Here is a 12,011-nt window from a genome sequence, read left to right as displayed (position 1 = left end):
AAGAGGAGTAGAATAGAAGATATTGTGAGTCTTTTTCCAGATCCATCTTTACCCCCTCTTCCTAAGACTCCAACAGGACTTCCAGGCAGATCCTTCTTACCTTTCTTGTCTCAACATCCTCTGGTGAGATCCATAGCCGATCCAGGGTTGGATCCACAGTTAGACAAGGTTAGAGGAGGAGTCGAAAGACCTGAATTGTCCAGATTTATGCTACTTAAATTTGACTGTCCTCAGTCTTTTGGACAGTTTGTGCTTCCTCATCCTATAGCAGGGGTGGGCAAACTTTTTGGCCTGAGGGCAACATCTGGGTGGAAATTGTATGGCAGGCCATGAATGCTCACAAAATTAACAATTCATGTTCAAACAGGAACAACACAAGTTTGTTTCAGAATCAGCACAATTAAAATAATTCTGTTGAACAATACGCTGTTAGAAAAATACATTACCGAGCTGTTTGCTGATTTTACCACACAATTTTGCTCCTGTTTGAACACAAATTGTATGTTAGCTAAAACTTTTCAGTGTACTGCACTACATAAAAGTCTGGTAGTTTTCATGTTTATTGCTGACTTCTTTACGATCTGTAATTAGCTTTGTTGAATCGTCAGTGTTTCTCCATTTGACCGTGGCAATAACCAAAATATATTCAAACTATTTTAGCTTCAAAGTAGCAACATGTGCCAACATATCCACACCAATTAAGCAATGTTGTTGTTAAACAATTTAACTCTGAAGAAGACTTATTAAAATAAAATTTTATTTCATAAAGATACAGTTTAGTGGAAATAAACATAAAACCTTACTTACTATTTTATGGTATAAATATACCATCATAACAATGTACTACAATAATTAAACCAAACTTACCTCCTTTCCACTCCTTCTTTGATTAATGTGAACAATACAGCTGCTCGCCCTTCTTTACAATGGCATCAAAGTCTGATGTCATTCTCATTGTGGAAATCCACAATACCGAGCTGAGATGCTGGTCAGTTAACTGGGATCTGTAGCGAGATTTGTTGTAATTCAGTAGGGAAAAAGTTTGTTCACACACATAGGTGGAGCTGAACAAAACCAGGATTTTCTGTGCCACCTTACAGATATTTGGGACTTTGTTTCACTCAAGGAGGCATAAAACTTGTCCAGTTTTTCTGAATTGTACTTTTACTTCAAGGTGGAATTGCACTGGAGATCAGTGTAATTGATCAGTTGTAATTCTTGTGGGGCTTTCTCGTAGTCAAATGACAGTGGGCATGACGCCAGCTCCAGTGTCTTCTCTATCTTCTCAGTTAAAGAATTGGTGAGAAAATTCTCCCTGCAAGTCACTCAAAATTTTGCTGTACTTTTCTCTCTGCTCTGGTGACACTTTCAGGTATTTCAGTATTGGAAAATGAGCAAACACTTTGAAAACAAGACTAACTTGACTTCGAAAGTTGTCACACTAGAATGCAATTAGTGTACAAACACATTCTTTCCTTGCAGCTTCACATTAAGTTCATTTAAATGTGCCAACATATCCGCACCAAAAGCGAGGTCACACGCACAGTTTGAATTCTTTAATTCAGGGAAATCATTTTCTTTCTCCTGCATCTCCAGAAAAGTGCAAATTTCATCTCTGAACTCCCACACTCATTGCAATACCTTTCCTAAGCTGAGTCAGCAGATATTTGTATGATTAAGTCCTGGTGTTCAGCAACAGTGTCTTCAAGAAGAGAAATGAATGGCCAATGATTAAGTCCCCTCTCTCTTATGTAGTTCACTATTTTCACTACAGTGCGAACAACAGGATCGATGTCCAGGACATTTTTGCAGAGGGCCTCCTGATGTATGATACAATGCAGAAAAATCACCTCTTTATCAACATCGTCTTTTTACTTTGTCCTGAATTCTTTTTAAAAGTCCTACGTTTTTCCCAGTTAAATTTGGAGATCCATCTTTGGTTACGTTTGCCAGTTTACTCCAGGGGAGCTTCAGCTGTTCAAGGCAGCCAGACACTGTGTCGTATAAATCCAATCCCTTAGTTGTGCATTTGATTGATTCCATTGATAAAAATTCCTCTGTGGTTTCAAATTTGTCCTCAATTCCTCTGACAAAAATCAATAACTGTGCTGTGACCTTAATGTTAATGCTGTCATCGAGAGCTACTGAAAACAACATAAAGCCCTGTGCTTTCTTGTTCAACGCAGAAGCTAAATGTTCATGAATCACTTCTACTCGATGAGTAACTGTTCTTCATGACAAACTAATGTTCTCAATTTTGTTTTGGTATTCCGGGCACAGCATGCCAGCAACATCAACCATGCATTCTTTCAAAAACTCCCCTTCAGCAAAAGGCTTATTTTGTTTAGCGATTTTAAATGCTAGAACATAACTTGCTTTTGTAGTGGCTTCCGGAACTGTAGATTGTCGTACATAAATATTTTGCTGAGCTTTTAAGTTTATGGTGAATTTCTCAGCATTTCTTGCCCTTTCCTCAGTTGTTAAATTGCTGCCATAATTAGGATGTTGCGTTGAAAAACGGCGATTAAAATTTTACTCTTCAAACACTGTGATGCTCTCTTGATAAATGCTGCACCAGGGGTGTAGCCACGGGTGGGCTGTGGCCCACCCACTTATCATCCAGGCCCACTCCATCACTTGCCCCACTCTGTTATGCTATACAAAGCACACGGGATCTTTTATAAGAGAGAAGGCAAATAAGCCATATTTATTGAAAATACAGCAGTTAGCATATGCTTTTCAGTCACACAACATACACACAAGTCCTGCAGGTGGTCTTTATAGTTACCAATCTGTTGTAGCTGAAGTTAATCTAATGGCCAGTTAGATTGAGCACGAGTGAGGAGCTAGGCTCTGTCGGTCACGATCCGATGCTGTGAGGCTTTGCAGTGCTGAACCCAGAGTTCCATGGCAAAACACCCCAGCTTTATAGTTGTAAATTCCCATTTGAGTCCATGCATTTTGCAGTGTCATCCTGTAATCATTAGTCCTTAAGTAGTGTTAATCTTGGGGTTTTCTGCTGTTATCATTTGATGGTTATTGTTGGGCTTTCCATCGTTATATCCTATTTGTTGTCCCGCCTTCAGGGGTGCCTGCTTCTCCTCTGAGGTCATCAATGCTGCTAACATGTTTAGCCTTGGATACAAAGGATATTTTCTGATTGTCTCCTGGTGTTTCCAAGTCTCTCACTTTTTCTTGACCATCTGAACATTTGTGATGGCTTTCACACCTTATCTTTTCCTGATGCATGAATTCCTCATTCACACAAACAGTCTCTCACAGAAACCTTCAAAGGTATACAGAATACATTGTAAATTAAGTCTTGCTAAATCTTATAACTAAAACAATTGACATCGGGGCTTTAGGCCCTCAACATTTCTCTAATCTATTTATCATAGACACAATACAAAATCCGGTCTTTTACTAACTAAACTTTATAACAGGTCCTAATTGTAATACATATGGGAAACAGGATCCCAGGCTCAGACAGTCATTCCTTTCTGCTATTCAAAAAGGGTGGCTGGCAGAATGAAATCAAAGTTTACATCAATTCTTATAGTAGAATTATAAAATCCTGCTCCTACAACTCGACTGGTCCTCCTTCACCTGGACCCCCCTGCCCTGAGCCCCCGCCGCACCCCTCCTTCACCTGGACCCCCTGCCCTGAGCCCCCGCCGCACCCCTCCTTCACCTGGACCCCCTGCCCTGAGCCCCCGCCACACCCCTCCTGCACCCCACACCCCTCCTGCACCTTGACCCGCTGCACCCGGCACCCAGACCCCCCTGCCTTGAGCCCCCTGCTGCACCCCTCCTGCACCTCAACCCCCTACCCTGAGCCCCCTGCTGAACCCCACCGCACCCCTCCTGAGCCCCCTGCTGCATCCCGCACTCCTGCACCCCAAACCCCTGCCCTGAGCACCCTGCACCCCTCCTGTACCCCTTGGGGGCAGGGAGGAGGCGAAGATGAGTTGGGGATTTTGGGGAAGGGGTTGGAATGAGGGCAGGGAAGGGGTGGGAAGAGGTGGGGCAGGGGTAGGGCCTCATGGAAGGGGGGGAGTGGGGGTGGGGCCGGGGCAGCGGGGGTGGGGGTCAGTGATGCGGCCCTCGGGTCAATCTACTAGTCCTCATGTGGCCCTTGTGGCTAGAGTATTAACAGGATAGTTTCTGAGTTTTTGTAGATTTAGAAAAGACATATAGTTAAGTGGCCGGAAGGATGCTCATACCAGTGCTGAGGAAATATGTTGTGTCTGAGAATTTAAAACAGTGATCCGAACATTTTCTGAAATGACAAGTCCCTTTGAGGTAAAAGCTGGACTGTACTGGGGGGCTGTTGTTTCCTGCTCCTGAACTGAAGAGAGGACACTTTTTGTTGAATGTGATATTCAGAAGCAATCCTAAATCTGTACAATCTAGCAGAACTTCTTGTGAATAAGGCTTCAGCAGTCAGTGTCTAAGTATGTATAAACAAAAATACCCTGTCTTCTAAGTTGTCTCACTACTGCAGGACGGCACTTCGTAAAAACACTTGGCTCTGTAGAAAGGCCAAATGGCAAGACCTTGTACTGATAATATCTTCGTGCTGCCACTATATGGAGATGCTTCTGATGATTTGGCCAGATAAAAATATGGAAATATGCATCTTTTAAACTAAGGGTTAGGAACCAGTCCATAATTGAAAGCGAGGGAATTGTGGAGGCTAGGCTTACAATGCTGTCCTTTGATTCCTTGGTGAGTGTTCTTTATTTATCTATTATTAGTTTATTGTTGTTATCACATTGGGGAGAAGGGTGAGCAAGTTACACACCTTGATGACAAACCCTCCATTTACTATTTTTCAAAAAGACATGGTGGTCTTAGACCTGATCCCACGTTTTTACCAATAATATTATCAGAGTTTCACAACATACAATTAATTTGCCACTGCTTTTTCCAAAAGCCATGTTTTAATAAAGGGCAATCTGCTTTATGTACTTCAGATGCTAGAAGGGTATTAGCATGTTGTTTAAATAGAACTAAAGATTTTAGGAGGTCTTCTGGTTATTTATTTGTTCTACTAAGAATCATATGGGTTATAATTTATATGCTAAAATACAGATTTCCAGTTGGGTAAAACAGTGTTTCCTTGAATGCCACAAGTTAGCAGTAGTCACTGTGCCTAAAGTTGTGACATCTCATTCAACAAGGGCCGTGGCAGGATCTTTTGCTTGTCTTAAACATGTTCCTGTTGGGGAAATCTGTAAGGCTGCTACTTGGAAGTCACTTTATGTTTACTAAACATTATGCTTTGGATTTGGCTTCAAGAGTGGATGCTAGATTTGGTGGAGTAGCGCTTCAATTGTTTTTAATAATCATAGAAGATTAGGGTTGGAAGAGACCTCAGGAGGTCATCTAGTCCAACCCCCTGCTCAAGTCTGTTCCCTCCTCCTGAGTTTTTCAGCACTCCTTACGAAACTGTTCCTAAGTGGGAATATGTAGAGTCACTCAAAGAAGAAATGAAGGTTACTTCTAACCAGAGTTGTTCTTCGAGTGCTTGCTCATATCCATTCCAAGTCCGGCGTGCCCACACATCTTACTTGGAATGGACATGAGCAACACATCTCGAAGAACAACAGTTACAAAAGGTAGGTAACCGTTATTTCTTTCAGATGACTCTGTACATTCACACTTCCTGCTCACCCTCCCTTCTTCCACGTTCCTATTTTGCTTTCTCCTGGTCAGCAGTTGGAAGAAACTGAGGTGGTAGGGTGCACAATGCCTCCTTATATAGCCTTGCCATCAGAACATTTAAAGACACTGAGGGAAGGAGTAGAGGATACACATGCACTCACTCCAACAGGTACTGGTTGGAGAATGTTCCACCATTACGCTTCACTCGTTGGCGCGTTACCCATATTGTGAATATAGAGTCATCTTGAACTCTGGTTGCAAGTACCCATCCTTCGTTTATTTACATATATAAACTAGAGTTTAAGTAAATTATCTTATGTTCACAATGGATTGGAGATTGGCTAAAGGTCTGTAATAGAGGTAGGGGAAGCACAGCCTTAATTGAAGAAGCTGCCTCTTGTGCCATTTTACTTGTAAGTCTTCGGCAACATGGAACATAGCTCATTAGAATCTAGAAGGTGTAATCTTAAAAAGTATATCTTCTTTCAGTGGATGAAATTTACTTCATGTTTATCATTTAAAAAATAAATTGTATCAAAAAGCTATCTGTTGTATAAAATGTTCTTACTTTGTGCTTCCCAGTTAATGGTGAGTCATCGTCAACTGCACCGGAAGCTGATAATTCTGCCTCTGAGGCTTTTATGGGTTCTGTAGAAACCCCCATGTCTACAGATTGCACTAACACAATTACAGAACCTCTATCAACAACGGAAACAGTTAGTTATTCTGAAAACAGCACGTCTTCTACAGTCCCCATTGTGTCTGCTGGACTTGAAGCTGTAACTACCACAGACCCTGCATCCTCTAATACCAGAAGCAGCACCACTGCAGAAGCAGCAAAACCAAGGGAATCTTCAAGTGCATCTGGGGAACCTGTGAGACAGCAGCCTGGTAGTACCAGTACAGAACCTTTGCCACCAGGGTATGTGGGCTTGGTTTTAATTAATAATATGTTCTAATCCTGTCTGGCCTGAACACATTTATATATAGACACAGAGATTTTATTATGGCTCTGGATTGCTAAATACAGTCCAGTTGGCTGAGACATAGTTATTTGATCTAAAATAGTTTTGCAGTATTGCAGTCCGAACTGGGTGGAAGCTTTTGGTGCCAGAAACTAATAACAGGCTGCTTGTTTGCTGAGACAGTGATATGACCTTATAGAAGAGCCTCAAGACATTCTGGGCAAAAAGAATCTTCATTTGAGATATTTAAACTTCTTCCATACTTGGGGCATAGTTCCTTGCTCATCTGCTTTTGAAGCTTGTTACATATGTAGGGATCAAAAATAGTGTTTGTGTGGGGGAGAAGAATGCAGTAAAAATGTATTGAAAATACTTTGACACGAACAGGGGTATCTGGAGTTGTGTCCCAAAAATGTTCTGAATACAAATGAAATTGTAAAGGGGGTGCATGTGTGTGTAAAAAGGATAGAAATTATAAAATTCCAAGGTAGTCATGGTGCTTGCAACTACTGCATTAACACTGAAGCTGTCCTATTAGCTGTCACATGACTTTGCAAACTAGAATTGAGAGGTGCTTACTGAAGTTAACAGAAACTGAAGCACATTTTAAGGGTATACTAAAACATAGGTTGACTGGAATTTTTAACTTTTTTGGAAATATGTTGTCTCCTTGAGTGGAAAACATTACTTCAGTGGCAATGTTTATTTACTGTTGCCTGATCTATTGATCACTGCTTCAGTGGAACTTAGACTTGTACTTACAAGGGCACTCTGTCCCTTGCGCTTAGCCAGTTTCATTGCTACCTTATCCCCTGCTTCCTGTGTTTGGTGCTTTAGTAAGCTACAGAGGGACTACTTGCTCCTCTTTGCACAATGCTTCCACTGGGACGGGGGTGCTTCCATTGAAAGCCCCATCTCCAGCTAACGCTTTTTCACTTTTACATGAAACAGGTGGCACATCAAATCCCAGGGGTTTGGGTGCTCAAAGACATCCTTCCTGTACTCCTGAATTGAACCTCTGCCACGCTTCTTAATATATGTTAACATAAAACTTCTAATGCTGTGGCTAAAAAAACATGGCCACAGCTTGGTCCTCTAGACTCTTTTTTTAATGTGGAGAAATGAGTTAGTTTAAGTTTGAGTTTCAATTTTCAGAATATCAATGGGCTAGATTCATGAAATGCCAGTGGGTATGAGGGGGATCTCCCTTTTATAACCTTTAGCCCAGTAGTTAGAGTACTCTCATGGAATGCTAGAGAGAGGATTTGAACGTGAGTCTCTCACATTACAGGATAGTGTCCTAGCTACTGGGACCTTAGAGGCATCCGATGAAGTGGGCTGTAGCCCATGAAAGCTTATGCTCAAATAAATTTGTTAGTCTCTAAGGTGCCACAAGTACTCCTGTTCTTTTTGCGGATACAGACTAACACGGCTGCAACTCTGAAACCTAGCTACTGGGCTGAGTGATGGGATGGGATGCTCTGTTGTGGTCTTTTTCAGTCTGTCCTGTTGGAGTTGTTCCACATTTTATAAATAAATAGTCATTGGAGCATGGACTTGAACTTGCATTTCCCACACCTTAGGTGAGAACCCTAACCACGAGGCTACAGAGTCATTCTCATGCTCTTTCTCTAGCAGTATGACTACTGCCACAGTTTTGGGGATGACCCTGTTTAGGGGGATCAAACTCCACTGAAACTTTGCACACTAGCGGTAGGAGAAAGAAGGGTTGTGTGAGCTGGTGGAACGGTAGGGATGTGTCCAGGGGATCAATGCACTGGTCATATCCACTGGCCCCAAAACACTCTGTGTGTGTGGGGTGGGGAGAAAGAGGATAACTGCAGCCACTGCTCTACAAAGGCATTAGTATTGGTTTTGAAGTGGCCTAAATGCTAGCTACTGCTGGTTGGAGGTGAGAATTCCATAAATAGATTTTAAGGCCAGAAGAGACCATGAGATTATCTAATCTGATCCCTTTATACTACAGGCCCTTAAATTCCACCCAGTTACCCCTGTATTGAGTCTAATAATTTGTGTGTTGACTAAAGCATGCCTTCCAAAAAAGTATCTAGTGTTGATCTGAAGACTTCAAGAGTTGACGAATCCAACGCTTGGATTGTTAGTTAGTTGCAATGGTTAATCAACCTTCACTGTTAAAATTTGTGCCTTATTTATCTGACTTTAGCTTCCAGTCATTGGTGGTTCTTACATCTTTCTCAGCTAAAGAGCCTTTTGGTACCTGGTATTTTCTCCCTGTGAATGTACTTATATACTGTAATCAAGTCGCCTCTCAGTTTCTTTTTTGATAATCTAAACAGATTTTACTCTTTAGGTCTCTCACTGTAAGGCATTTTATCCAGCCCTCAAATCACTTTTATGGCTCTTTATAGCACCCTCTCCATTTTTTTCAATATAATTTTTAAAATGCTCACCAGTACTGAATGCAGTGTTCTAGTATCGGTCTCACCAATGCCATTTACAGAAGTAAAATAGTCTCTCTACTCCTACTTGTGCTACGCCCCTGTTTTTACAACCAGGGATCACATTAGTCTTTTTTGCCACAACATCATGATGTTTGTCCACTATGACCCCTTAATCCTTTTCAGAGTCACTGCTTTCTAGGATGCAGCCTCACATTTTGTAAGTATGGCCAGTATTCTTTAGAATATTGGTGTAAAGAGCTTCTACATCCATGGTGGCCAGGATGGTGTTTTCAAGATCATCAGTGCATTTTAGTTTCCTCAGGAAGTCGGTGGTGTCTCGAAGATAGCTAGGATTTCTGGTAGTGTAGGGTCTGAGGAAAGAGTCTGAATAGCCAGATAATCCTGCTGTAAGAGTGACAATGCCTGAGATGATGGGGCGTCCAGGATTTCCAGGTTTATGGATCTTGGGTAGCAGGTACAGCAAACAGGAGAAGATCAAGAATGAGCTCTCAAAACTGGAGACTCTCTCATACAAAACCAACCTTCCACACAATCCATGTGTCCACAATCCATGTGACTCTACAAAAACCTACAAGATCAATAAAATGTCAGGACAATCAGAAGCAAGTACTTCCCAAAGTACCCAGCCAGGTCCAGGACAATAATTAGCAAAACTGTATGACTTTCATGTGTGAAAGTCTGAGCAATTTAAAATGACATTCTACTTTTGTGTGTGTGTGTGCACGCATGCGCTGTTTGGTGTTCTGTAATGTAATTTAAATTAAAATCCAGGATTATAACTGGAATGCTACCATGTGTTTAAGAAACGCTGAATAGTTATTGTGACTTTTTTCTGTATTGTAGTTTAAATAAATTATCAAAACAATTGTAAGTGGTGCGATTATATTGCATTATTTTGACAAATAAAATATGCAGCAATTTGCATAATTTTTAACTTTTTGGTGCAGAATCCACCTAGGAGTAGAGGGTAAAAAGAATTAACATAAGATAGGACATAATGTGGCACACAAGCCTTTTCTGAGTGGGCAAATTTGACCCTTAGCCTTTAGAGTAAGGACTAGGATTGGATAACCCATTTGTTCACTACCAGACATTTTTTTTTTTTTTGCTTGTCTGAAAATTTAATCAGAAGGCAACGTTTTCGTGTTGTTTAAAGACATGTCTTTTGTTTAAGATGGGAACAGAGAAAGGATCCTCATGGTAGAACCTATTATGTTGATCACAACACACGAACTACGACATGGGAAAGACCACAGCCTTTACCGCCAGGGTAATGAAAGTTTATATACTACTATGAATGTTTTACTTACGTTAGTACCAAAAAGTATTTTTATTACATTTTGTTATTACATGAAAAAAGTATAATTATACAAGTAGTATTTTTTGAAATCAGAAGTTCATAAAAGCAGTACCACACATATATTGCAACACCCCTCTTTCCCCAAAACAAAATAAAACAGCATAAATCTTTACCAGATAATGATCAGGATCATCATAGCTACTTTTATGTGAATATTAGTGTTACATCTATTGCCTGTGCTTATCTTTTGCTGCTAATAATGTTGAATTATTTATCCTTTTATTTAATGTTTAAATTTAAAGGGTACTTATTTTATGACCTTTTTGGTCTAGCTGTGCAGAAGAATAGTTGAGACTGTTTCCTTTGGAAGGCTAATAGTTGTTTCTAGAAATTTACATAAAGTCTCAGAAACAGAACACCAATGTGTTATATACAGCAGAAATTAAAATTTCTGCCTATCTCTCATCTCTATGTTGGAACTGAAACGTTAGCTAAGAATTTAGTGTACCACAGAAAATTAGTTTTGTACTTTTTACTGAAAATTATATAGCTCTTAACATTAGTATTTTTGCTTGTTAGCTGGGAAAGAAGGGTTGATGATCGTGGAAGAGTTTACTATGTGGATCATAACACGAGAACAACAACATGGCAGCGACCAACCATGGAATCGGTCAGGAACTTTGAGCAGTGGCAGTCTCAACGTAACCAACTACAGGGAGCTATGCAACAATTTAACCAACGATACCTCTATTCGGTAACTTTTAGCAAGCTATGGAATGTTAAGAAATATTTTTTCAGATATTTTTAACTTTACTGTTCCCCAGTGGCTTCAAAATTACACAGCTGTATATATTGTGAGATGTTCATCTAGAAAGATGGTTAGCATCACTAACTTGAATAATGGATTCTATTTTAGAACCTTTACTTCTAAAGCTACTACCGGTGCAGGATTCTCACTGCTGGGTCTCCACTCTCCAGCTCAAGACCAGTCTACTTCCCAAGTACTTAAGGTTTTCCTTCCCTAAGGGCAATAGTAACTGGTACAAGTGTACACCTTCTGACCTTAGGGGAAACTTCAGTTCTGCAGCTCAGCCTCTTCTTTGAGCATTGAGTTCTTTGGCATGCTTGTCTTAGGGTTTGGTACTTAGGTGCTCTTGATTTTCTTTTAATCACTCAGCTTTTCGTCAACATTTTGGTAGTTCGGCTTTCTTACTTTGGGGCCTGTTTTGAAGTATCTGCTTTTGTTCAACTGTGAAACTTCTTGCATGGTTTCTGTGTTTTCTCTCAGGTTGTCATTCATTCCTTCAATTTTATAGCTGATCAGCTTCAAGAAACGCCAGTTCTGAGATGGGGAAAGACATTAATGAACAGATTCACTGTATCCTCTAATTGGGAGTCAAGAATAGTGTGCAGGAGTGTTAAACTGTCTACGTATACCACCTAAGCAGTCAAATATTACAGGGATCATGTCCAGACTCTTACTGAGGGACCCCTCTTGGAGACCCTCATAAGGTTGGTATGAGACCAGAGGTGGGGTGTGTGTGTGTGTGGTGGTGGGGACACAGGGTCATGTACCTCCCCAAATTTCTGCCTTCCATTTACCACAGAGGTTTTCAAATTGTGGGGTGCATGGCT

The 12,011-nt window shown here is 40.7% G+C and overlaps 1 protein-coding gene across 5 annotated transcripts in view; it reads left to right on the top strand.

The window, feature by feature from the left end:
* Window positions 1–12,011, top strand: part of WWP1 (WW domain containing E3 ubiquitin protein ligase 1) — a 172,087-nt gene that overhangs the window by 98,347 nt on the left and 61,729 nt on the right. For all 5 annotated transcript variants that reach the window (XM_048841105.2, XM_048841107.2, XM_048841104.2 and 2 more), the window contains 3 exons: window positions 6,250–6,589; window positions 10,251–10,346; window positions 10,956–11,130. In XM_048841105.2, coding sequence (XP_048697062.1) covers window positions 6,250–6,589; window positions 10,251–10,346; window positions 10,956–11,130 — 611 coding nt within the window. The remainder of the gene's footprint in view (window positions 1–6,249; window positions 6,590–10,250; window positions 10,347–10,955; window positions 11,131–12,011) is intronic.

Source organism: Caretta caretta, chromosome 2, assembly GCF_965140235.1.
Source record: "Caretta caretta isolate rCarCar2 chromosome 2, rCarCar1.hap1, whole genome shotgun sequence".
NCBI classification, from domain to species: domain Eukaryota; kingdom Metazoa; phylum Chordata; order Testudines; family Cheloniidae; genus Caretta; species Caretta caretta.
This window is presented reverse-complemented; position numbering and strand designations above follow the sequence as displayed.